The following is a 25,129-nucleotide window of genomic DNA, read 5'->3' on the forward strand; positions in this document are numbered from 1 at the left end:
GAGAAACAGGAAGGAAAGAAAGCAAGTACATACAACTCTTCTAAAGAAATCTGCTATAAAGGAGAGCAGAGACATAGCACCGTGGCTAGAGGGCATGTGGAATAAAGGAAAAGTGTTTTAAGATGTGAAACATTACAGCACATTTGTGTGCTGATGGGAATGACCTAGCAGGGGCTAAGGAACATGGACATTAGGAAGAAGGGGCATAAATTCTTCAAATGGCTTGAAAAGCAATCATCTTTAATTACTCAAAATATGATAAAAATATAAAGGATATTCCCTTTTTAACGTTCAAGAATTAGAATAATTCTAGCTGAAAGGGATCTGAGAGGCATATCTGTGGTTATTATAAGTTGGTCCAAAGCTAAAAGAAAAAAGAAAAAAAAATTGATAAATAAAATTTTAACATGCAAAGAGTTATTATAAAAATGTTATAAAACTGATATTTTTCATAAAATTTGCCTTTCTAGATGATACAAAACAGCTCAAGATGAAACTTTCTAAATTCCTTATTTTCTGTAATTTCCATGAACAGGATATACTTACAGGCTACACTGATTTAGTCTGTAAAATTTGTGCCGCGCAACACAGAGTCTCCACACATATTTTGCTGTTTCCATGTCTTCCTAGCAAAGAAAATATACATAAAGTAAATGAAAGCACATTTACATCTCGCTAGAGTTTGGGGACAAGACATAACTGGGTGACATAGCATGTCAAGTCACTTTTGTCACACTGTGCTTCTTTCATTTTCTAATACTGTGCCTATCACAGAAACGTTAGAATTAGGATTTTAAGTAAGACAAAAAATCTATGTTAACTGTGTCATTCTTATATTAAACAGTTTCAAAATGACTAAGATTTAAAAATTATGGAAATACCAACTTTCAGTTTGACAAATAGATACTCAAAGACATCTTTAAACAAAACTTATGACTCAGTGACTCAACATTACCTTTGTCAAGAGAGAGCAAAAGTAAATAACCGTGAAACAGTATTTCTACAGAGCCATTCACTCACCAATGGAAATTAAGATATTAGTGCTGACTTCCTCCCCTACTTAGTCCCTTAACTTTAATTTAAAGATAAGGGAGTATTTATCCAAGGACTCATTCATTCAACAATATTACTGAACAACTACTTTTTGATAAGTGCTAAGCAAGATGTTAAAATTTTTATAATATTTTATACAATTGTGAAATATTATCATTTTAACGCCAGCCCCCCAAACATGCACACAGGAATGCTAACTTGTTAACTTTCATGAAAAACATTCCATGCAGACACTTAATGTTTACTTACAGTTTGAAACTGGATGGTCTCCTCTTTATTTGCCAGCTCTAATGCGAAAAAGGACTTATTGTGGGACATGTTAGCAATATCATGCCACCTAAAGAACAACAAACACGAAATACCAATGTGAGTGTTCATGTTTATACTAGGAGATAAAATATATTTTTCCTTCTTGAGCTCGATGCATAAGTTTTGTTAATTATTTTAGAAAGAAAAGTTATTTTAATCAGCTAACATGCATTTTCTAATTGAAGTGATGTAAAACCTAGTTGCAAACAGTAAATGCATGTATGAGGGCAAATGCATAAATGAAGGCAAAGAGTATTTCAAGATGTAAAATTTATTTGTCCTCATTTGCCCGATTAGTTAGATCCAAGATCTCTATCTTAGTTGGTTGCCAGTGCCTCTTTTCTTCATTCAACAAACATCTTAGAGGACACCCATTTCAATAAAGCCAGGAACTGTGCCAGGTCCTAGGAATACTAGGATCAGTAAGGCACAGTGCTTCCCTCAAAGGGGGACAGCTGGAGGGGGGGGCTGAGAGAGAGAACACAGAAGCAAGCAAGTATTGTTAAGTTTTAGAAGTAAATCAGGTAAACCAAGTAAAAGTGGAGGAGCAGTGCTCTGAAAAGCTTCAGGATGAAGATAAAATTCAGATGCCAGGAACCCAAAGAGTGAGCTATTCTGGGTGTTCACCAGCATTCAAAATGCTATCTTGTACTTCCTAACTGTATTTTACCACAGTTAGATATTAATTTTATATATTATATATTATTTATGTATTATATACCAGTTATATATTAATTTTATATATTATATAAAATCTATATTATATATTCATATAAACATATATTACATATTATATATTTTATATATTAATATTTGATTTTATGACATAACTGTAGAATTTTATGAAAGGGAAAAATGGGTCTGCAAGAAAAAATTTTACCCCTCTTTTTCCTTCTCCATTGTATTATTTAAAATTTATTGAAATAGATAAAATTAATTTCTAGTGGTTCAGTGTTGAATTGTTAAATCTGAAGACTATTAGTATCATATTAAATACAATTTTAGAAATTCCTATCCGGTGAGATGAAGGAAATTGGTTGATGACCCCAGCTTTCATGTGGCCCTTTGGGCACTGCCAGAATCCTGCATTTCCAGGGCAGTCCAGGTCCATTTTCTGCCCCCTCCCCCGCAACTCAGCATGTTGGGAAGAGGTAAAGAGCAGCTCAGGGAATGTGAGCGCAATTGCCAAGGGGCAGCCACGGGGCCCCGTGTGGTTCAGTCCAGGAGTGAGGGTCTGCTGCCCGAGCCGAGTACACTCTCCATGGTCATAACCACCATGGAGAATTCAAGGCCCCAGAGGCAGTAAAGCAAAGGAAATGAAAGAGCTGTCAGCTTAGAAAAAGAAATCATAAAAGGAAAAACTAGTGCTCAAGAAGAAATAGTAGGGATGGATGGTTTAGACAGCTTAAATAGCAGGGGAAATTTTTCTTTTAAAAGAGCGGTGAGGGGAATTTTCTTTTAATGCAGTGGTTAAGAGCCCAGGCTTGCAGTGGAGAACCTGAGCTCTTGGTTATACCAGCTAATAACTCCATGACCTTGGACAAATCACTTCACCTTTCTAAACCTCAGTTATGCTGTGTGCAAAATGTGGAAATACCATCTGTTCAGGGTTGTTGCGAAGATTGCGTGGGAGAACACACAGAAAGAATTCAGCACTGAACCTGGCTCATGATAAGCAACAATAAATGAGAAACACACAGGAGCCAAAACCCAAAATTGACATAATGTTTTAGTACTTTATAAAAACAATATAAACTTTTAATTTATCATCGAGATGATAGAATCAAAATAGGTAGAATCTCAGTAAAACTGCAAATATTTCTATGAAATGACACTTCAGATTTTATAGATTACGAATTTTAAGGAATGAAGAGGGATCGAACAACACGGTCCAATTCACTCCTTTAAGACATAAACTGGAACACAGAATACTGAAAATGAAATTTAAGTCACCTGCATTATCACTGCACAGAGCCAGCTACTGTTAGCACTGCTATATACCCTTTCTGTCTGTCTTACTATAAATATTCTAAGATTTCCACAGATGAATTTTTATAATCGGGGGGGAAAAAATCAACAAGTGAAATTTACTTAGATGTCAGTATTTTAGGAATTTTGGTACATTAACTAGAGTGAGAGAAAGCGTTAGATTTTCCACAAGAAATAGCCCTAGAAACCAAAGCTCAAGTGAAAAATTCACATCAAAACAAAGAATGGCTTCCATATGGTAAGAAAACAGGCACATATTTTCAAGCATTTCTTAAGTCGACCATCATTGTAAGTACTATTTTCTGCACATCTGATTTTGAAAAATGTGGCTTATAAAACGAACCGCTAAAGTCGGGCATATTTCATTCTAGAGAGGGCATATTTCCATGTCCTAATGAGACTCTGGGAGAGACTTACGAGCAAAACAATGAGTATAGAGACAAAAAAAAAACATCACCAACAGGTGCCACGGAAAGTACACGGAAAGGTATAAGATAAATACCTAAATAGCACAGGAGGCCTTCCATTCTTGTGTTTCACAAAGATACCTTCAAGACACGCTCCAATGGATATGTCACTGCCTTGACTATCCTAAAAGGAAGCAGCAGAAAAAGAAACAGTCAGGCAGCAGAGGCATAAGAACTTCAACTATACTTTGTTCCCTAAACTTGTTTCCCAGATAGAAAATGTTCAGAAGACCTACACGATAACTATTCTGAAGGAAAAAAAACAAATCTAAAAATAGAAATGTTATCATCTGTAAATGCGTATGAATTTAGGAAGAGATGGGCCCCTCTAGGAACTCTTTCAAGAGCATTTAAAGAACAAACTGCAAAACAGGAATATGTTTACTACAAAATTTTGGCCACAAGGACCCCAGCTTTCCAATTTCTAGACTTCTGCGTGTCTCCAGCCTTCGTGCAGCAGGGCATCCCTGGGTTTCCCACTGTCATCTCGGAATTGCTGAGATGAATTTTGGAGAGCCCCAGGCTTCGTGTCATGCTGACCTTTGCAGGGTAGCTCTCTTCGCCATAGCCATCCAGTCTCTCTACCTCCTGCATGTACAGCATTTCAGCATCAGGAGCTGTGAGCCCTCTGCAACCCAAAAGACGTTAGTGAGATTGTTCGCAAAACTAAACATGAAAAAAACACACATTTAGAAAAGCTTTTCTAAAGTACTACATATGAATTTGGCATTTCAAGTTTCTAAGCACCTGAAATTGATCATATCGATCCATCAGCAGTTACAGAACACTGACTACGTGCAAAGGGCTGTGATGCACACTGAGGGTTAGTTATGTAAGATCCTGTCCCTGGTACTTCAGGTAGGCAAGGGGAAGGCAGGGAGGAAGACAGCCCGCTAAAGCATCTGCAGGTAAAGCTAGGATTCTTTCTAAACCTCTGAGTAACTGCTTATTATCCAAAATATCGCAATACTGAGCATCGTGTGCTAAATGCCAAATGATAAAAGTGCAGGAAATAAGAGTTAGGAGGATGGAAATCCTTTTCATCTTCAGAATTACAAGGATGGGCAGGAAGGGGGTGTGTGTAAAGAAGGTGCTCAAACTGCATGGAAACTTGCCTCTCCAGCCTCTCTTCTGCTGCTCCCCCACACCCACCAGGCACCCACATGGCAGCCACCCCAACCTCTGCATTTCTCTGAGTACACCATGTTCCCTCATGCCTCTGGGCCTTTACACACACTGGTCCCTGCTCCTGGTATACCTGTCACTCACCTGTGCACCTGGTCAACCCCTAATATCCTTCAAGACTGGGCCTAGGGATTGCTTCTTCTTGTCACCTTGTGTGATTCCCCTGAGTTTAAGTCAGATGCCCCTGGTTTGTGCAGACCCGCCACAGTCGGCACACTTTCCCACTGCTCCCACATTCTATTATTAGTATTATAGTTACTACTACAACAGGTTGTCCTGCCTACACCTTAGACTGCAAGGCAGGAAACACATTCTCTGATGGCAGGGGATTGTCCTATTTATCTTTGGGCCACAGCATCAGCACTCTGCCTCACGGAGAATAATAGCAATAGACTATCTTTTAAGGAGATGCACAAATGAATAAATTAAAGTGACAGAAGGCAAGGTGACGTATGCCTGAGGGACGAATTGTGCTGGGGAAAAAGAATGGTTCATTTGGGACAGCAGAAAGTAAAGCTGGATGGGCAGGATTTAACTGATTCATAGGAGGGCTTTAATCCCAGGGGAAATGAACTCAGGCCAGTGAAGAGCAAGACGAGATTCATGAGCATTTGAGGAGAGGGAAGTGATATTTTAGGAACATTAATCCTGTGTGAGCCATTTATGGATTTGAGTGGGGAGAGACTAAAGGCAAAAGGTTATTTTTAATGGGAGAGGATGTACAACAGGTTATAACTAGACAGACCTGGGTTCAAAATCCCACCTCTACCACATGTTACTTAGGGCAGGTTATCTAGTCTTTTTGAGCTTGGCTTCCCCAATCTGTAAGGAGATAATAACACTGACCTTAAAGAGTGGTTATAAGAAATAAAAGCTATATAAAGTACTTGGAATGGTGTGGTATTCGGTTTAGCATGAGACCTAGCATTCTCTAGGAGAGAATTTTTCTTACAGACAACACGTACAGATTCACAATCAAAGCAAGTCATTAGGGTAGGTCAGTGCAACAAGCAGCATAGCTCTTAGCATAAGTTCCCCAGAGGACAGAGACACAGCTCCCAAAGGTGTACGGGAGGGGAAGCCCTGGACTTGCTGTATCATAAAGGAAAACAAGTCTCGCTAATCTTGAATTAACCTACACAGGACCAGGTAGCACCAAAAGCTTTGATATACTGGGTGAAGAACTGGCACCCTCCAATGACTGGCTGCTTTCAACATTTCCTGGCTGCTTTCAGTCAGTTTCCTCGCTGATGAAACATGGGTAATAAAGGACCTAATATGGGTAAGTGCTTAGACCAGCACTTGGCACATAGTGAGTGCTATGTAAATACTGGCTACTCACAGTACTAGGAGTTGCAGCAGCAGTAAAATTCCAAATACGCTTGTATGTGTCAATGCATATTTCAAATTCCAACAGGCATTAGTTCTACACCATTTCCATTTCTGATTTCTTAGCATTACCTGTATTTCTGATGCAGTAAGGCCACTTTTTGGGTTGCTTCTTCCAACACTTTTTCATCTTGTAACCACCCCTGAAGAAAACATACTGCAGTAAGTATGTAAACAAGTCACCCAAACTTCTTAGGAAGACTTGTTGCTACTGAGTCTTACTGACGCGTGTCACTATCAGGCAAAACTAGGACTAGTGTTAATATGAGGGAGCTTTGCTTAAGTATGATCTTTCTAAGAAATTAGGTGGCTCCTGCTCAGGAGCCAAAACACCTGCCCTGCCTTTCCAATTCTCCTTGAGAAAGTGTCCCCTGAGTTACTTCAGCTGGGTGACACCCACCAGCCAGTCCTGAGCCCAGCACAGTTCCCTGACTTGTTACATAGACCATCCCCCTTGGTTGTTCCAGTGCATATTTTTCCTGTCAATTCCATCAGTAGTGACTTTAAAAAGTAGAAAGCAGTGTGTTTTTAAAACTATCTACTTGTAGAACTGCTGATGAGAAGCCAAATTCATTTTAGCCTAACTTTGTGAGGTTTCGAGCCTTCAGTTAAAAGCAAAACTGCTGCGTGGTTCCTCAGAAGCTGGAAATGAATCCCTCTCTTTAGACTCACATCCAAACACAAAACACATTTCTCTGGCTGCAGCCCAGTGACTACAGGTCCTTCCATTTCTGTGCATTTACGAGGACTGAGATGGGTATGATAGGAAATGCACTTACTACACTTGAGTTGTTTCTAAGAGGGAATTTATCTTTTAACACTAGTCCTCTATAGTAAATCTACCATATTGACTTTATTTCACGGATTATGAAAGGTATGGAAATAAATGGTTATAAAAAGGTCCAAGGTCAAAAGAAGTCTTACCACAGGAAACAAGGCAAATTTCTGAAGAAAGTCCTGGGATTCATACTGATCGAAGTCACCAAAATCAGCTATACAAATGATAAATATTCATGTGTCAATTATGCTTAATTTGCATAACAAAACATGCACAACTAAATTCAGTTTGCAGCGAATGGATGGTGTGCTTATGATTCACAAGTTAAATGTGCCTTACAGCTACAAAGAGTATATTTTAAAATATCTTTTTAAAAACACTAGGTAGAGTCATGTTTCCTGACTTGGAAAAATGCCTGTTAATAAACTGAAAAAACAAGTTACAAACTATATGTAAAGTGATTGCAGTTTTATACTAAAAAACAAACAAAAAGTACCCTGTAATCATATATGTTTACTTATGCATAGAAAAACGTCTGAAAAAAAAACCAAACTGTTCATAGTAGTGATTACCTCTAGGGGATGGAATTAGATCATTTGAAAATGTTACAGCAAGATGTATTTGTTTAGAATTTTTAGTTGGTAAAAAAAAAAAAAAAAAATTGATAGTTCAGCAAAAAGCATATGAAAAACTAACTCTTCAAGCCAAAGATGACACTTAAGAAGATTCAAAGTACCTTGAAAAGGAATGTGGCTCCATGTGTATCAGGCACTTGTTTGTCTAGAAATGAAAAATGTCTCCATGCCTACTAATATCTGAAGGAATTTTATTAATGAGTCTTCTGATTAAATTTCAATTCCTAAGATTAAATACCAGTTACTTGAATTAATGCCCTATCCGAAGTCTTCACAAAGTATATACATCCACATAAATACACACAGATTAAACAGGTAAAAAGTAACAGAATTAAACAATTCAAAATTACTTGTGAAATGCAAAACTTTATCTATTATGACTGGCGATGCTCTACGATCCAGGACAACTGTTTATGAAACCAAACAAATGACATAAGCCTAAAGTATAAGTGATCAGAACCTGACCAACCTCATTGTTTGGCTGCTCTTTCTTCCTAAAATATTAGCGAGCAGCAGATCAAGTCTTTGAACTAGAGGGATGCATAGCATGTTAAATGCTGTGTGTGTGTGTGTGTGTGTGTGTGTGTGTGTGTGTGTGTTTTCTCTATTTTTGGTCTGTTTATCTGTTGACGTATGATAATATGCTTAACCTTCCAGAAGTCTCATTCCATTGAAGCAATCCAAATTCATTTTTCCCACAAGGAAGCCCCATAGAAAACAGAATAATATTTCACTAATATATAAACACTACTATAGAAATTCAATTACTTTAAGAATCTCTTGCTGTTTTCATTATAACACATTTTAATCTGATAGATCTAGTACATTATCAATTGTTATTATTTACCTTGAACAGCTAAGCCTGCTAGCTGAATTGCTTGTTCCAATGTACAAGGAATGTTTCCTTCCAAGATATCTTTCTTCAGCTGCAGATAATACTGGTACCTATTTAAAAAAAAAAAAAAGTCAATTTAAAAAAGTCAATATCAATATTACTTCCAACTGAGATGATGCATTTTACTATAATTTGGTAGAGGAGCATAAGCTAGTCACATAAAACCTTCACCCAAGATGGTTTCAAAGAATGCCAAGAATGTCCTTGACTGTATCTAACCTACAAATACACACACACACACACACACACACACACACACACACAGAGTAATCAATATAGTTATCCTTAACTATAGCTACAAGCACGTAGAAGACAACTGATCATCTGTCTTACACCCTATACGGCAACCCCTACATATCCTTGTTAGTTGGAGAAATAGAGGACCAATGGCCAATCGCCAATCTTTACTTTAAAAACTCTGACTAGGAACTTGGTAACATAAGACTTTGCTTACTTTGGTGGAAGTTCCCTAGTCCTGGAAAATAAAGCCAGAAGAAAATGTTCCTGATATTTCAGACCAGATTTATATGAGTGCAATATTTTTGATGAAATCCCAAAAAGAATAGCTGCTAAGATGCTTTCTTAATATTCTTGTAATGCAGCTTTACTTCTTTTTACACTTTCAACATACAGCGCACTGGTTACCAGCACAAGCTTCAGTCAAGCAGACAGACCTAGGTTCAAGCTCTCCAACTTACCATTTTGCGTGAATTTGGGCAAGTCATAATCTGTGGGTTTCAACTATCACTGATAAAATGAGGGTACTATCATCTCTCCACAAGGCTGAACACATGCGAGGACTACATTTCAAGCTCGTAGCACACACTAGAACACAGCCGGCACTCAATAAACCATTGCGATTACTGTTAGTATCAGTGATCATCTACTTTTAAGTCACTGGTACTTCATCTGTTATCACGTCTTCATTTTGGTAAAGTTCTACCGTGAAGATTTATTCTGACTTGCTTTTATTTATTCACTTAACTGATAATTACTAGGATCTGTAAGGCCTCAAGCATTGTTCTAGATCCGGAGATATGGTATGAAGTGACCCACCAACTCTCTGCCAATACAGTCTAGAGAGCCATGTTGAATCCAGAATCTCTTCCAGATTTGGTATCTATGAAGTGCAACCCAGTTACAGTTCATATTTGAATTCCCCTGAGAGTCCACCCCTTTAATCGTTTTCGTTATGTCCCCTTAAATCGTCTTTTACATGTACTTTAGATAGCTTTAAGGTCTCCATTCTTTGTTACCGAAGAACGTGACCAAGACACCATCCACTCAAATAAGTATTTAGATCCAAGTAATCCCCTTCCACCTGCTAGCAGCAGAACCCACAGATTTCCCTCAAGCAGCAAACAGAACATGACAGTTCTGGAATCTTGTCAAAGAGGAAAACTTGAAACTTTCTATTAGGTAGCTCCTTTCAAAAGCCTATTTGAAGCCTATTTGAAGAAGACTGTATTATTTTAAAAAGTCCAGGGAGTTACCAGGAAAGTTTGTCATATTTGCAAACTGCTATGCTTTTTATCAGATAATGAATGACGGGACTCATAATAGTCCTTCTTTTGTCTTCACTGCCCATGAAGCTCAAAGCTAAAATCCGGCCACAGCCACACTCGTGAATATATCCCGCTTGCTACCCTTAACCACGTTAGGCAACATGCTCAGATCCACAGAGGTAGGCTGGGCTGGAGTTTGAATCCAAGTCTGAATGACGCCAAAGTTCATATTCTTAAATGGCTCACACGTCCGTTACGGAGTTTTCCAGTATTTTTACCATATGTTTAAAAGTATTTTTATACTAGAGCCCATAGAAAATGGTAAGAGCAAGGACTCAGGAGCCATCCTGCTTGAGTTAAAATCTCGGTTCCACTGCATATTAGCAGTGCGACCTTGGGCAGATATTTATTTAGCCTTTCTGTGTCTTGGTTTCCTCATCTACAAGAAGGAGATGATAACAGTACCTACTTCGTAAGATGTGTTGTGAGGATTAAATGAATTAATAAGTACAAAGTGCCTGGGATAGTGTTTAACACACAGGAAGAAGCGTAAGTAGTTGCTTTTATTATTATCTTTCATTGTATTGTCCCTAAAATCCTTCAAAGGAAGCAAGCAGGAGATATATTTTTTTAAGTATTTACTGTAAGAAAAAAATGAGAAATTTTACTTCAAAGGTATTATCACATTCTGTTAACAAACAATATTTGCTAAAATTTTAATATGTTAGTGGGGCTTAGGATAGTTTACAAGTATGTCCTTTAAATATTTATTATAAAAATAACAAAAAACTTTTTTAAATGCCATAATAAAATGTAACATGCAAACCTGAATTCAAAACTGTTTATAAACCAAGGAATGAAACAATCTGTACATCTTAAAGCAAGCATTCCATAAACTTGTCCAAAAGCAAATATGCTGATTAAAACTAAATAAAAATTTTACCTAAATGTTCATCAACTTATCAACCAACTTTCTAATACAAAATATGTTTACACAAAAAATATTATATTAAATAATTATAATAGATTAGATGCCCTATTTTACACAATAGAAAATTTAAATAATATGTAAAAAAGTAGTATTCACCTGTTTTGGTTAGGTTAATAATAGAAGGCTAATGTATAGGTATTGGATTTTTAATTTTTTAAGCATTATTATGGAAATTTTTAAACAGATATAGAGAATAAGTTACAATGAACCCCCAAATCCTTATCATGCAGCCTCACCAATCATCAACTTTATGACTGCTATATTTCCTCTATCCTCTCCCCTCCCTCATTCTGAGTGTTTTACAGCAATCCCAGATATATCACAGTACCTACAGTATATATTCCTAAAAGGTAAGGTTAAACACACACACACACACACACACACACACACACACACACACACACACTTTTAACATACCCAACAAAATGAACAACAATGCCTTAATACTATCCAATACCCAGTCCATGTACAATTTTTGCAATTGATCCAAAAATGTATTTTTACAGTTTTTTAAAAAATCAGGATCCAAACAAGGGCCACAGATTACATTTAACTGATATTTCTAAATTTCTCTTAATTTAAAAAAAAGATGTCTCCTCTTTGTTTTAATGTTGCTTACAGACAAACAAAATGAAGTTGTCTTGTGTAATTTTCCACATTCTAGATTCAACTGGTTGTACTCTCAACAGAGAGTCACTCAACATGTTCATCTAAGCTCCAATTGTTTCCTGTGAACCAACTGTTAGATCCAGAGCAGAGCTGTCTAACAGAACCATCTGCAGTGGTAAAAGTGGTGTATGTCTCTGCTGTCCAATGTGGTACCGTGTTTCTCTGAAAATAAGACCTAGCCTGACAAACAGCTCTAACGCGTCTTTTGGAGCAAAAATTATAGTAAATAATTATAGCAAAATAAGACCGGGTCTTACGTAACATAAGACCCGGTCTTATATTATATTAATTTTTGCTCCAAAAGACTCATTAGAGCTGTTTGTCCAGCTAGGTCTTATTTTCGGGGAAACATGGTAGCCATTAGCCACATTTGGCTATGAGTACTAAAATGTGGCTGGTGTGACTGCAAAACTGAGAAAGGTCCCTTAGAGGAACATGACTTAACTGAGAGTAGAACCAGTTTCCCCCTTTTGAAGCCTGGAATAGGAATGTGACAGCTAGAACTTCTCTAGAAGTCTGTGACTATGAGGTGAGCTAGCAAATGGAAGAACATGCTGAGAATGTGGAACAGTGAGAGAGAAAGCGCGTGCGTCCTTGAAGGCACTGTGGCACTATCACATAAGCTCTGCATGGCTGACCACTGCATTTCTTTTATAGGAGAAACCAAAGATATTTAGGGTTTTGCTTTGTTGGTGTTACATGCATACATAGCCGTATTTAATCCTTACTGATACAACTTCTCTCTCTAGCAGGTTCTCCTACACCTAATCAATGTACAAGCTTACTGACTGAATCTACCAGGCATTTCTCTCAGCCCTTCCTACAGCTAATGCCTTTGTTCAGTTCCACATTCTACACTAATGCCTAGCTTATGACATACACATTCCTAACTGGTCTCCTGCCTACATTGTCTTGCCACCTCTACTCTACCTTCTATGATGCGTGATCTTTGTAAAATGCAAATTTCATCATTCCATTCCATTAAAATTCAAAAATGTCTCTCCTCATTGTACCATGACTTCATGAGTAGGACATTCCTATTTTTAAAATCTCCTCTGTCCTCTCAAGAAAGTATCTGAAATTCCCTGAAAATATCAGTCGATTTCACTATCCCCCTACTTTGCACAAGCTATTCCCTCTAACTAGAAAATTCCTTCTAACATCAATTGAAAAGTCAGTTATTTACCCTCTTTGGTCATGCTCCCCACACCCCACCCTAGGAATCCAGTACTTTAATTAAAGCATTTATTATCATAACATACCATCATTGTTTATTTACACAGACTGTCAGTTCCACCAGACTGTGAACAACTTCTCCAGGATAGGATTAAAGCACATTCACTTGTATATTTATCTCCCACATTAACCAATATACTTCTTACATCATATCATATTATCTCTTCAATAAATGTTTGAATAAGTGAATCAAAGTGATCAGTTGCTGTTTTTCCCTCCGGGTCTCTACTTCTCTAATATTTATATCTCAGATCTGTTTTATAGTCAATGCATGTTTATCCCTACTATCTGATTCTTGCTTCTTTGGGTGTCCATCTTCCTTCCAATAACTAACTGGTAAACTCAGTACTTAAAAAGAACATTCCACAAATGCAGGGCAGTGCCAGGCTCTTACTATCTGCAGGGCACTGGTGCGAAAGGTCAAAGTTAAGAAAACATGGGGTTAAAACCTAAGAAAATGATAAGATGTACACAAATAACTACACTGAGAGGTTGTGACAACTGCCATCTTATTACAAGTACAAGCAAATTCTAGGACGGTCTGAAGAAGGCAAAGCTCCTTCAGCCCGGGAGTTCCAGGAGCTTCACGGAGGAGGTGCCTTCTGAATGGGAATTCAGAAGGTGAATAGGATTCCAGAGCATAAATAGGAAAGAAAGATCTAGGAAACAAAGATAAAAAGGCATGAGGTGTGTTCAGGGTACTGGAAGTAGGCCAACCTGACTCAAAAATAATGTTAAATGGGGTTTAAAAGATAAGGCAGTGATGGATTTCAGAGACCTCTGAAAGGCAGGCTCAAGAATCCACATTTTATTCCTTGTTTTTGTTTTGTTTTGTCTTCAAGGAAAAAAAAAAAAGACTATTTAGTTGCTCTATCCCGCTCCTTAACATGACCTTGCCTTTCTGCCTTTGTCCGTTAAGTGCACCTGACCTTACACAGCTCACCGCCTCTCCATCTCCCTCCAACCCCCTCCCCCTCCCACCTGTAGCAGAATATAACTCCTGGAGTCAGAGAACTAGAAGAATCCTGTGGCACATTGCCTTGAAGAATGGACACAGATTCTGTGACTAATTCCTTTTAAACTCCTCTCTCATTTCATTGTTTGAGAGATCAGAAACAAATCAACGAAAACATGAAAGAAGAATTCACAGCCAGGGTAAAAACATTTTCCCCCTTAATCATGCCTTTGCGCCTAGCGAACCCGTAACTCAGGCAACATGCAAGCGAACACTCTGCCATCAACCCTTACCAGAACCTCTCTGTAATACTGTAGCCGAAACGGTGGGGCACAGGGCAAAGTTGAGCCTTATCTCCTGACTTCAACCTTAGTTTCACTTTTTTAATCTCACTAGATTATTAAAGCAAGCAGCATGGTATTCGTCACCTGGTAATCTCCTGCTGCAGCTGTGAGACTGAAGGCACATAAAACACCACTCCAAAATAGACGGTAGGTTCCAACGCATATTTATCCAGCTGCTTCTTCAGCGGTTTTTCCAAATCTACCCACCGGCGCTGATTTTGCTTGTTGTAGTACCACAGACTGAAGTAGGTGACCTGGAAAGAGGGAAAGTCACTGAAGGAGGCAGAAATGCACAGACGGGTTTCTATACTTGAACTGCTCTGGTCTGTGACCTGAGACCGAGTGACAGCAGTCTCTCATTGCTTCGCTTCTTAGAAAGAGACAATAGCAAAAACAATAGGGAAAAAAAATGCTTTCATGGCCTAGAAATCAGAATGTAGTGGGTGCTATGAAAATTTACATCCAGTTTTTTAACAAACACCATATCCTGGAAAGGTATGTTTAGTTCTTAAATGACCGAAATACTAAATTTACTATAATTAATAATTTATAATAAATATACCTGGGGCTCTACCTAGTAGAATTCTGATTAGTGTTAATCCAACCTTTCACGACTCTCAAATTTGGCTTCTATAAATAAATAAGTTCGTGTAAGTACAGTAAATTCTAGTACTGTAACGCAATTTCAAAACTGCAACTCTTCCTTGCCCCCAAAAGTTCATTAGATATACATTTAAAGCAAGTATAACACTATGGAGGTAAATTCTCTCTCTCTCTCTCTCTCTCTCTCTCTCTCTCTCTCTCTCTCTCTCTCTCTCTCTCTCTCTCACACACACACACACAGAACAGCTATCCTTAAAAAACAGCTTAAGTGTATTACTCGGAGGTTTTCAAAAATGCCCTGACGTTAGCATTTAGATCTCACTTGCTGGGTAATGAAACTGTTCAGGTAAATCAATACTGGCCCTGGGCTTGGTCAACCTGAAAGGCTATAATTAATACACTTAAGGGTTGAAGTGACAGCCTCGGGCCACTGCTAATATTTACCTCAAAATCAATTTACAGTCAAGGTAATTTTGGGAAAACCACTGCTTTGTTCTAGACTCCAGAGCAACACTATCAAATAGAACTTTCCAGGATGATGACAGTGTTCTGTACCTGTGCTCTCCAATACAGCAGCAGTGGCTGCCGAGACTCGGAACGTGGCTAGTGCAGCTGAGGAACTGAATTTTTAACGTTACTTTATTTTAATTGACTTAATATAAAGAGACGCAAGCATCTACTGTATTGGATACTATGGCTTTAGAGCAACAATAAAATGAGAATAATACACAGGCTAGTTTTTTAACCTGAATTTTTAATTTACAGGGGAAAAGTAATTATACAAACTTGCCCTCGATATTCATTTCATCTTACAGCTTTTTACAAAGGAAGAACTATACCTTTAAAATGAGTCCATTAATCAAATAAACTTGACAAGAGTAAGGAATGTGTCCATTTCCCCTTTATATCCACAGCTAGAATAGTGCGGGAATTCAATACATTTTGTTGAATGAAAGAAAGAATAAACATTCTCTTGCTTCTTACTTGCCACCAAGACATCACATATGAATGGAATATTCTGAACATTTACTTTGTATGAGGTTCTATTTCAAGAACTACAGCAATATCACAGATTAAATCATCACCATAACCTTATGAAACAGAGTGTGTGTGTGTGTGTGTGTGTGTGTGTGTGTGTGTTAAGCTCTAAAGCAAGTCTTTCCCCTGGACCACCTCTACCAGGGTTACCTGAAGAGCTTCGTGAGCCCTACAGTGCAATCTTTTGCCCGCTCAAGTTTGAAAACCACTGTAGCAAACCACACTGCTCCTCCAATATTATGCAGGAGATAGTTCTGTGGACCTATCCTTGAAAAGCTGCATGGAAATCAAATTTTTGAAATTCCAAACACACTTCAATACAGCAGAAAGTCTGAGTCCTATTGTTAATTATTTTCTGAAGTTATGATCATGTTTATGAATGAATTACCTGTTATCTGTAAGGATAGAATATGTATCACATTTATGGACTACAGGTATTATTCCTTCTTTGTTTTCAACTGCAATTTACAGAAAAGAAAATTCTGGTTTAATAGAAAGAACACAGTACTTGAAGTCGGAAGTCCTGGGTTTAATTCCCAACACTGTCACTTGCTGGCTGTGAAGTGGAAACGTTAATCAGCCCAATTCAGTTTTCTCAAGTATAAAATAAGGCATTACCTCCCTCACAACTCCATCGTGAGGAATGAATGCAAAACTTTTATGAGTGCATTTTGACACTAGAAAACCACTACTATATCTTTAAAAGATAAGCTTTATCCACTCTCCTAAACATCCACAAAATCAATTACAGATGCCTCCAAAAAAAACACTTTTCTAATTAGTTACATTTATTTGGATTGATTGCAACACAGTACATTTCTATTACTTGTATTTATGTTTTGTGTTCCATCTTAGAACTGGACACAATGTACCATGTTTGGTCTCTAACACATGCATATTAGGGTTACGCATTTAGCTCTACAAATACTTTTTGCCATAAACACAGAAGGCTTGCCATCCTTTAGGATCTAACACTGCTTTGGTCCTAACAGTAAACACAATTAAAAGACCTTAAAAATACCCCTTGCATACATAACTTTTCAAAAACTTAAACAGAATCACAAACCTATAGGCTTATTATATAATTTGTGGTTATATCTTTTGTGAACTAATCATGATATAATTACAAGAAAATACCTGAATAATCCACTAGTATTCTAAAAAAGGCACATTCTAAAAGTAATAAATTCTTAAAATGTGCTGTTTATTTATTTTAGCAATGCATATATTAGTCATGCCACATATGGATATAAATAAAATAGAAAGAGAAACACATTTGTGAAATTGCATCATCAGTTTTTTTTATATATTATATACTTTATAAAAGAGTAGCAAGGTCTTTATCTAATTGTACAAACAGCTGAAAAGAATAGATTTAGCAAATTATTTGTTGATTAGCTATTTTAGATGTAGGACTCTTAAGATTTTGAACATTTGAACATTAACTCATTTTATATTGTAGTAAAGTATTTTCTTTGGTACTTGCTCCTGTGTTCATGTTCTATCTTAAGAAATAGTTAAGGCTAGCCAAAATCAAGTTTATAATTTGCTAAATACTTCCAAGGAGGTATTATATTTCAAAAATTGCTGTTAGAAATCTTTATAACATGTGGGTAACTAAAATCTCATATTATAACCCTTGGATTCAATGCTTTCTTAGAATTTCTACATATACATAATCAAATAACAACACCTGATTCCATGAGATTATATGACTATAATATGGTTTGTTTCTAAGATGGGTAGGTAGAGTTGGAGCAACCAAATGTGATTAAATTCTCATCAGGTACAGAATCTTCTGTATAAGTCCATTTTTGGGGATTTGTGTAGGATAACAGTCTTGAGAATCTGGATAAGTTAAAACCCATCCAAAAAACAAAGGTCGGGGATGGGGGGGAATCAAAGATGAGTGAACAAAATATCCAGAATAGATAAATCCAGAGCAACAAGAAGTAGACTGGTGGTTGGGGGGTACAAAGTGGGGGGTGGGCAGAATGGGGAGTAACTGCTTAATGGGTACAGGGATTCCTTTTAGGGTAATGAACATGTTTTAGAACTAGATAGAGGAGGTTTTGTGACTGTACTAAATCACTGAATGGTTTACTTTAAATGAATAATTTTCTGTTATGTGAATTTCTTCTCAAAAAAAGATATTTTTAAAGATCAGAAACACTCATAATTAAAATCATGTAGAGAACTTTACAGTTTTATTTTTAAATGTTTAAATAGATCAAATTCAGTTTGTTTGAAGCAGTCTAAGGGAAAAAAATGAGCCAAAAATAGATGAGCCTAGCCACGAGTTAATTATACTTTCTATTTTCTAATGTCTATACTTAGGTCAAGATTTTGTAGTTTGACAATTATGTGGCAATCCCAACTATCTGAACATAATTGAATAACAAAAAATAGGCAAAAATGTGTTCGAGTGATGAATAATACATGTCACAGTCAAGTTATAAAGTATATGTCCATGACAAAGAAGAAATTTCTCCTGTCTCTTTTATGAACCTTTAAAATCCCACATATACTTTTAATGAGTTTAGTGATTTGGTTATCCTATTCAAAGCAGATTTAAAAATGACAAATGCAAAGAAAGGGGCTTTTTAAATAGTATGTTGGCAGCAGCAGAAAGTGATGGTAATGCTTTTTCAGTAAGAGAGAGCACATACGTACAAACAAAACTCCTTAAAAAGAAGCTATAGAGAATTTCAAAGACACAGTAGTCTGGAGTTATTTATCAAAGAAACAAATAACTCTAAACACTAATTAGTCATGTATTTAACAACCACCACTGTTGCTAATAATTAATCACTGTCCTTTTGTTTAAGATGAATAGAGAAGTTTATAAATCTTTCCAAAGACTGGCATTAAAAAGTTGTCTGGGGGTGGCCAGTCAGCTCAGTTGGTTAGAGCGTGGTGCTAATAACACCAAGGTTGCTGGTTTGATCCCCGCATGGGCCACTGTGAGCTGTGCCCTCCTTTAAACAAACAAACAAAAAAACAATAGTTGTCTGGACAAAAGAGTAAGTCTTGGTTATGAGGAAAAGTATTGAAGATTGCTTCATTTCCGAAAGATGATTAGAAAAAATAACTTATTTTATATATAGCTTTATAGAACTTTAGACAATTTCATTGTGATTTCATTATTTCACTTGTACATTCAAACATATTTTCTGTCCAAAGCCATAAAGGATTATTTCAATTTTTGTTCTTTAGGTACCTGCTGTTATGTGTATTTCCTCTAGGGGGCTATGCCTGCAATTCCGACAGCTGCCACTAGGAAGGCATAGTGCAAAGAGCACTAGACTTACAATGGAAAGGCTTGACTTGTGAGTCTGGGCTCCATCACTCACCAGCTCTTGCGCAAGTCAATTCCTCACTACGTTCTCAGTTTCTTCACGGGGAAAATAACATGTAACCTGCCTTCATCCAAAAGCTGTGTGGAAGTACTTTGTAAGTTATAATTGTGCTGATAAAACTTAGAAACATTCTTGTTAAATTAGCTTAGAGTACCTAAATTTAGCAGATAGGATCTCTTGAGTTGTGACTGAGAAAACAGAACAAAATGAGTCAAGCATGCTTCTTCCTTGAAAATGTAACTGTTCAAGGCGACCGGATGGCTCAGTTGATTGGAGTGCAAGCTCTGAACAACCGGGGTGCAGGTTTGATTCCCACATGGGCCAGTGAGCTGCACCCTTCACAACTGGACTGAAGACAACAAGCCACCGCTGAGCTTCCAGAGGGGTGGCTGGAGGACTCAGGTGGTTAGAACACGAGCTCTTAACAACAAGGTTGCCCATTCAATTCCCACATGGGATGGTGGACTGTGCCCCCTGCAACTAAGATTGAAAACAGCTACTGGACTTTGAGCTGAGCTGCACCCTCCATAGCTAGATTGAAGGACAATGACTTGGAGCTGATGGGCCCTGGAGAAACACACTGTTCCCCAATATTCCCCAATAAAAATTAAAATATATATATTAATTTTTATTGGGGAATATTGGGGAACAGTATATATATATATATAAAACTGTTCAAGTAAGAGTCAAACTAATTTCTCCCTTTAAAGTTAGGCTATACCAGGGCCTTTTATTTCTTTTTTAAAAGAAATCCAAAAACCTTGGTACAGACAGGCCCCTTTTGTGCCTTAAATTTCAACTATTTCATACCAGTCATTACTCGGTGTAGGAGAGTTTCCCAGAATCATGTCTTCTCTTCCTTGAATCCAAATCTTCTGGGTTATGTATGTCCTGTATTATTTATGGGCTTCAATTTAATTATAGCAAAAAACTTCCCATAAACCAGCCTTTAATTATTGGCTTTCAGATCATGCCTCCCACCAGTCCTTATCTAATGTCCCAGTACTTTTCCCGATAAGAATCCCTGTGGCTTCTCTTTCTCCACAGCTATGTCTACTCTCACTGGTCACCCAAAGCAACCTGACTAGACCTGTGGGAAACTCATTCTAACAGGAGCCTCTAAATAACAATCTTCTAGCTTCCTCTAGATCAAGTCCTGATTATCACTCAGTAGATTTTTGTGAAACTTCTTTACTATCAGATATTTTTACATTCACCATTTCTTTCTCATTTTGTTCTGAACAAACATATCGGTGGTTTTTCTAAAGTTATTCAATGATTTCTTCATAGCTATTTAAAATTTTTCTAGCTACTCTCCTAAAATGGTACAAATAACTGCTACATAAACTACAGTGAAAACAAAGCTTACGTGGTTACAAAATTTGGCTTCTTTTCAGACACAATATGGTTGACTTATTCTAAATGAACTAATATTTAATCAGAGAACAAAGTGACTTGGTATTTAAGCTTTTTGTCCAGAGGAAAAGATAGTTTACAATTTTTTGAGTTTGGGTAAAAGGTGTGTCCCAAATCACAGTCATGTAAATAGACACCAGCTATTATAAGCAGGTCCAAATCCTGTCAGAATGTAAACCCTTCCCTAATCCCCAAGTCATTTCTTGTCTAATTATTTTAAGAGTCTTTTTAGTTGTACTATTTTTAAATCAGAGCAGAGGAACACACAAATTAAGCCACTGATGCACTGAGTTTGATAAAAGTTAATCCCATATAAAATTGCAACTATAATTTTATCCTGATGCTTTTCTTAGACTAAGCAGAAGTCAGAAGACTTTTCATCAGGAAAGAGATGAGAGGAGATAGCACTAGATAAAGCCTATCCCAGGCAGGGATCATCTAACAAGGGTAGTTAACAAGTATTAACCTAATTCAAGCCCAGAGCTTACCTCTACACTGAGTCTGCCATAAATAATGAAGCATTGTACTTCTTCCTTTTAACAGATAGTATTGGTGGTCATGTTGCCTCAATGCCGACAGTATTTTTTCCTTTTCTGTTTAATTTTAATCCATTTCTTCTATCCTTGGTCAGACAGTATACTATTTTACTCTCAAGGTGATAATATACAATATCCTTATACCATAGCACATACAAGAATTCAAGAACAATTAAAAGTACGTCTTCAGGGGCCGACCCGGTGGCTCAGGCAGTTGGAGCTCCGTGCTCCTAACTCCGAAGGCTGCCGGTTCGATTCCCACATGGGCTAGTGCGCTCTCGACCGCTGGGTTGCCCCCCCCCCCGCCCCCCCCCCGCCCCCCCGCAACTGGGATTGAACATGGCACCTTGGGCTGAGCTGCGTCCCGGATGGCTCGGTTGGTTGGAGCACAGGCTCTCAACCACAAGGCTGCCAGTTCAATTCCTCGAGCCCGGCAAGGGATGGTGGGCTGTGCCTCCTGCAACTGGCGGCGGCGGCTGGACCTGGGGCTGGGCTGTGCCCTCCACAACTAGGACTGGAGGGACAACTTGAGGCTGATCGGCACCCTCCATGGCTGGGATTGAGGGGACGGCAACTTGACTTGGAGGGGAGTCCTGGAAGTGCACACTGTTCCCCAATAAAGTCCTGTTCCCCTTCCCCAATAAAATCTTTAAAAAAAAAAAAAAAAAGAAAGAAAGTACGTCTTCATCTTTTAATTTTACTGAAAGTGTTACTGAACTTTAGCCCAAGTCCTCAAATGACCAGACTTTTCTGCTGTTGTAATATTCAACTTTCAGGAAAAAGAGTCAAATGACAAGTCAATTTCAGGGATTTATTGACAGAAAGTCCAAGGCATGAATTGGGATCACTATCTACATAGACAACTGCTCAGATCTTTTCTATTTCCTACCCTGGACAATAAGATGCTGCAAAGAATACAATGATCCCAAAGTAAGATCATTCTTCAAAAAATATGTTATACTGTACTTTCTAAGAAAAATGGCCTGATGTCTTAGAAAGACATCTATTCAATACAATGAATATTGAATGAACACCTACTGTATGTCAGTGCTGTTTGGGTGATAGGGATACAACATTGAAGAAAATAACAAAGTTCTTGCCCTCAGATAGCTTACATTCCAGTAGGAAAAGAAAGACAAGCAAAATATACGGGAGACAAGACACTGATAACTGCTATGGAGAAAGATATTCAATTATAAGATTAAAACAATATCGACAAGTTTTTAAAGACTAAGCTAGGATTAAATGGGAAATGTTAGCATATACAACATTTTACTACCCCAAAATTACAGAAATAACTGAGATGTTACTGCACACAGTTTCAGGACAGCCAAAGGCTGATGTGCTCTATTTTGTACATAAAAGGTCATTTGGTTTGGCACCCCATGTAACTGGGGGTAAAGCAAGCATCCCATTCTTTAATCATTTTCGTGAACTAGTTATATCACAGGGCCATTTCTGATATCCGATTGTAATGAAGAAATCAGATAGATTTCTCTGTATTTAAATCTAAACTTGGGCCTTTTGGGGCTGGCTCATTAGCTTAATTTGCAAATGCCTCTGTTTTAGGGCAGTGGATAAATAGTATTGATCTCATTTTATTGAGAATTAAGTAAAAAGACGAATAACTCAGACTAATTTGGCCCATATTCCAGTTCTTATATTTCAATTAATTCACAGGGGAAAATTTATTTTTGTTTTCTTGAACTCATGTCTTAGTTATCCCATTTACCTTGTCTTACCAAAGACATTGGGTAGTGTGAGCAATATTTTTATAAGATGTAAATGCACAAGGTGAAAACGAAAAGAACTGAAATGAGTATATTTAGGAATAGCTGCTTATTTTTCTGACATTCACTTTTGTCAGGTTAACATGATAGCTGTTTTGTATTACACAGAAATGATTATTATGTGATAACCGTGGAAGGTCAGAGAGAGATAAAGGGAATTAGAAAGAGGATTTTAGAATTATAAATGAGTATGGGCCTTAATACATTTTAAGAAAGAATCTAGTCAAAGGTAGTTTCTATTGCCTGAAAAAATATCATCCAACAGTTTCCACTGCCTTAAAAAACAGAAAAAATAGAGCAGCTGCACTGTTCTTAAATTAGTATTACCATGAAGATCTGAGGATTATAAAATCAAGGAAATTACTTTTGTGGTTAAAATACTAACAGATACACATGAAGAAACTCCTAGACTTCTGTTATTAAAAGCTATACTTGCTTTCTCATGAATCAAAGCTTGCAAATTAATGGTTTCATCGCACATGAAATAACTCTTTTTCTCCACATATTTACAAGGTGGTTTTCTAGTTATAGCATATACTTCCATCTATGTGTACAAATGCTCCAAGGAAACAGTAAAGCTGTTTCCTTTTTTTAATATAAAAAAGCCATTTTTCCCTTTTTATTAATAATATAAAGTTCCATTTAACAAAGGGCACACTTACGGTTTTAATAGATTTCCTTTTAAACTATGTTCTTCATTGAGGACCAAGTCATGGAGAGTACATAACTCAGAAATATACACTCACTTTTTTTAATTGTTTAAAATACCATCACACCAGTCACATTTTAGGCCAAGAAGTGTGATTTAAAAATACGTAAGACAAGATATTTTCATTATATTTAAAAGAAGAATAGGAAGAACTAGTCATAAATATGTACGTGCTATCAAGGATAATAGGAATCAGGGGTGGATGGGTGGCTCAGTTGGTTAGAGTCCAAGCTCTGGGCAATGGGGCTGTGGGTTCGATTCCCACATGGGCCAGCGAGCTGCGCCCTCCGCAACTACCGCTCAGCTCCTGGGTGGCCAGATGGCTCAGTTGGTTGGAGCACGGGCTCTCAACCACAAGGTTGCTGGTTTGACTCGACTCTCGCAAGGGATGGTGGGCTGCGCCCCCTGCAACTAACAATGGCAACTGTACCTGGAGCTGAGCTGCGCCCTCCACAACTAAGATTAAAAGGACAACAACTTGACTTGGAAAAAGTCCTGGAAGTGCACACTGTTCCCCAATAAAGTCCTGTTCCCCTTCCCCAATAAAATATTTTTTTTTTAAAAAAAGGATAATAGGAGCCATCCTCCATTCATAATACCCTATATTCAAGGAATAGAACGATAAAAATCTCACTGAAAAAACAAAGGTTAAACAATAAAATCATGACCTGCAGAACAGGAATTAAAAGTGGAACAATGTATAGTGTCCTGTTCCCATGCCCACAATTCAGATGGCAGCGTGGAAACACTTCAGTGGTGTGAACTGCTGTACAGGTGGAAACAGACCTGTGTGCACAGCAGGTAAATCACAGTGATCCTGCTCCACCAACAATGGCAGCAAGAACTTCAATGGGCTCACTGGGTCGCCCATGTTTTCTTGTTTGGATGCAGATTCTGACTCTAGAAGCCCCCAAGTTCCAATAGCAGAGCAACCAGATACTGCTTTGGACCATCTCTCAGCAGGGGACTCTGGGCTGTATTTCATCAGCCTGATACTTCCCACTCTGCCAGGGAACAAGCTCACAAAAGGCTTCCTATCAAAGAGCTCTGCCCTCAGCACTTGAGGCCCTCCCACCGGTGCTTTGCTGGCCTAGCCGTGATTCATGTTTCTTCTCAGTCTTATCTTTCTTTGCCTGATGTGACTTCAAAAACATATTTGAAGCAAGGGAGTCAATTGTAGTAATTAAAATAAATGGTAACACGTATCTCAAGGGTCCTTAATCTCCATCAGATTTGGGAGGCTGCAATGTACCAGGCTGTCCTTAAGAGCACCAGACC

The 25,129-nt window shown here is 37.7% G+C and overlaps 1 protein-coding gene across 1 annotated transcript in view; it reads right to left on the bottom strand.

Annotated features, from left to right (window-relative positions):
* PTPN21 (protein tyrosine phosphatase non-receptor type 21) overlaps nt 1-25,129 on the bottom strand; it is a 66,714-nt gene that overhangs the window by 25,414 nt on the left and 16,171 nt on the right. Inside the window, exons 3-10 of the mRNA XM_074327076.2 lie at nt 14,485-14,654; nt 8,653-8,750; nt 7,317-7,384; nt 6,465-6,535; nt 4,359-4,446; nt 3,854-3,942; nt 1,303-1,390; nt 547-626 (exon numbers count right to left, since the gene is read on the bottom strand). Of these exons, the coding sequence (XP_074183177.2) occupies nt 547-626; nt 1,303-1,390; nt 3,854-3,942; nt 4,359-4,446; nt 6,465-6,535; nt 7,317-7,384; nt 8,653-8,750; nt 14,485-14,654 (752 nt within the window). The remainder of the gene's footprint in view (nt 1-546; nt 627-1,302; nt 1,391-3,853; nt 3,943-4,358; nt 4,447-6,464; nt 6,536-7,316; nt 7,385-8,652; nt 8,751-14,484; nt 14,655-25,129) is intronic.

The sequence above is a fragment of the Rhinolophus sinicus genome, chromosome 3 (assembly GCF_057876585.1).
Source record: "Rhinolophus sinicus isolate RSI-liver-muscle chromosome 3, RSI-T2T, whole genome shotgun sequence".
NCBI classification, from domain to species: Eukaryota; Metazoa; Chordata; class Mammalia; order Chiroptera; family Rhinolophidae; genus Rhinolophus; species Rhinolophus sinicus.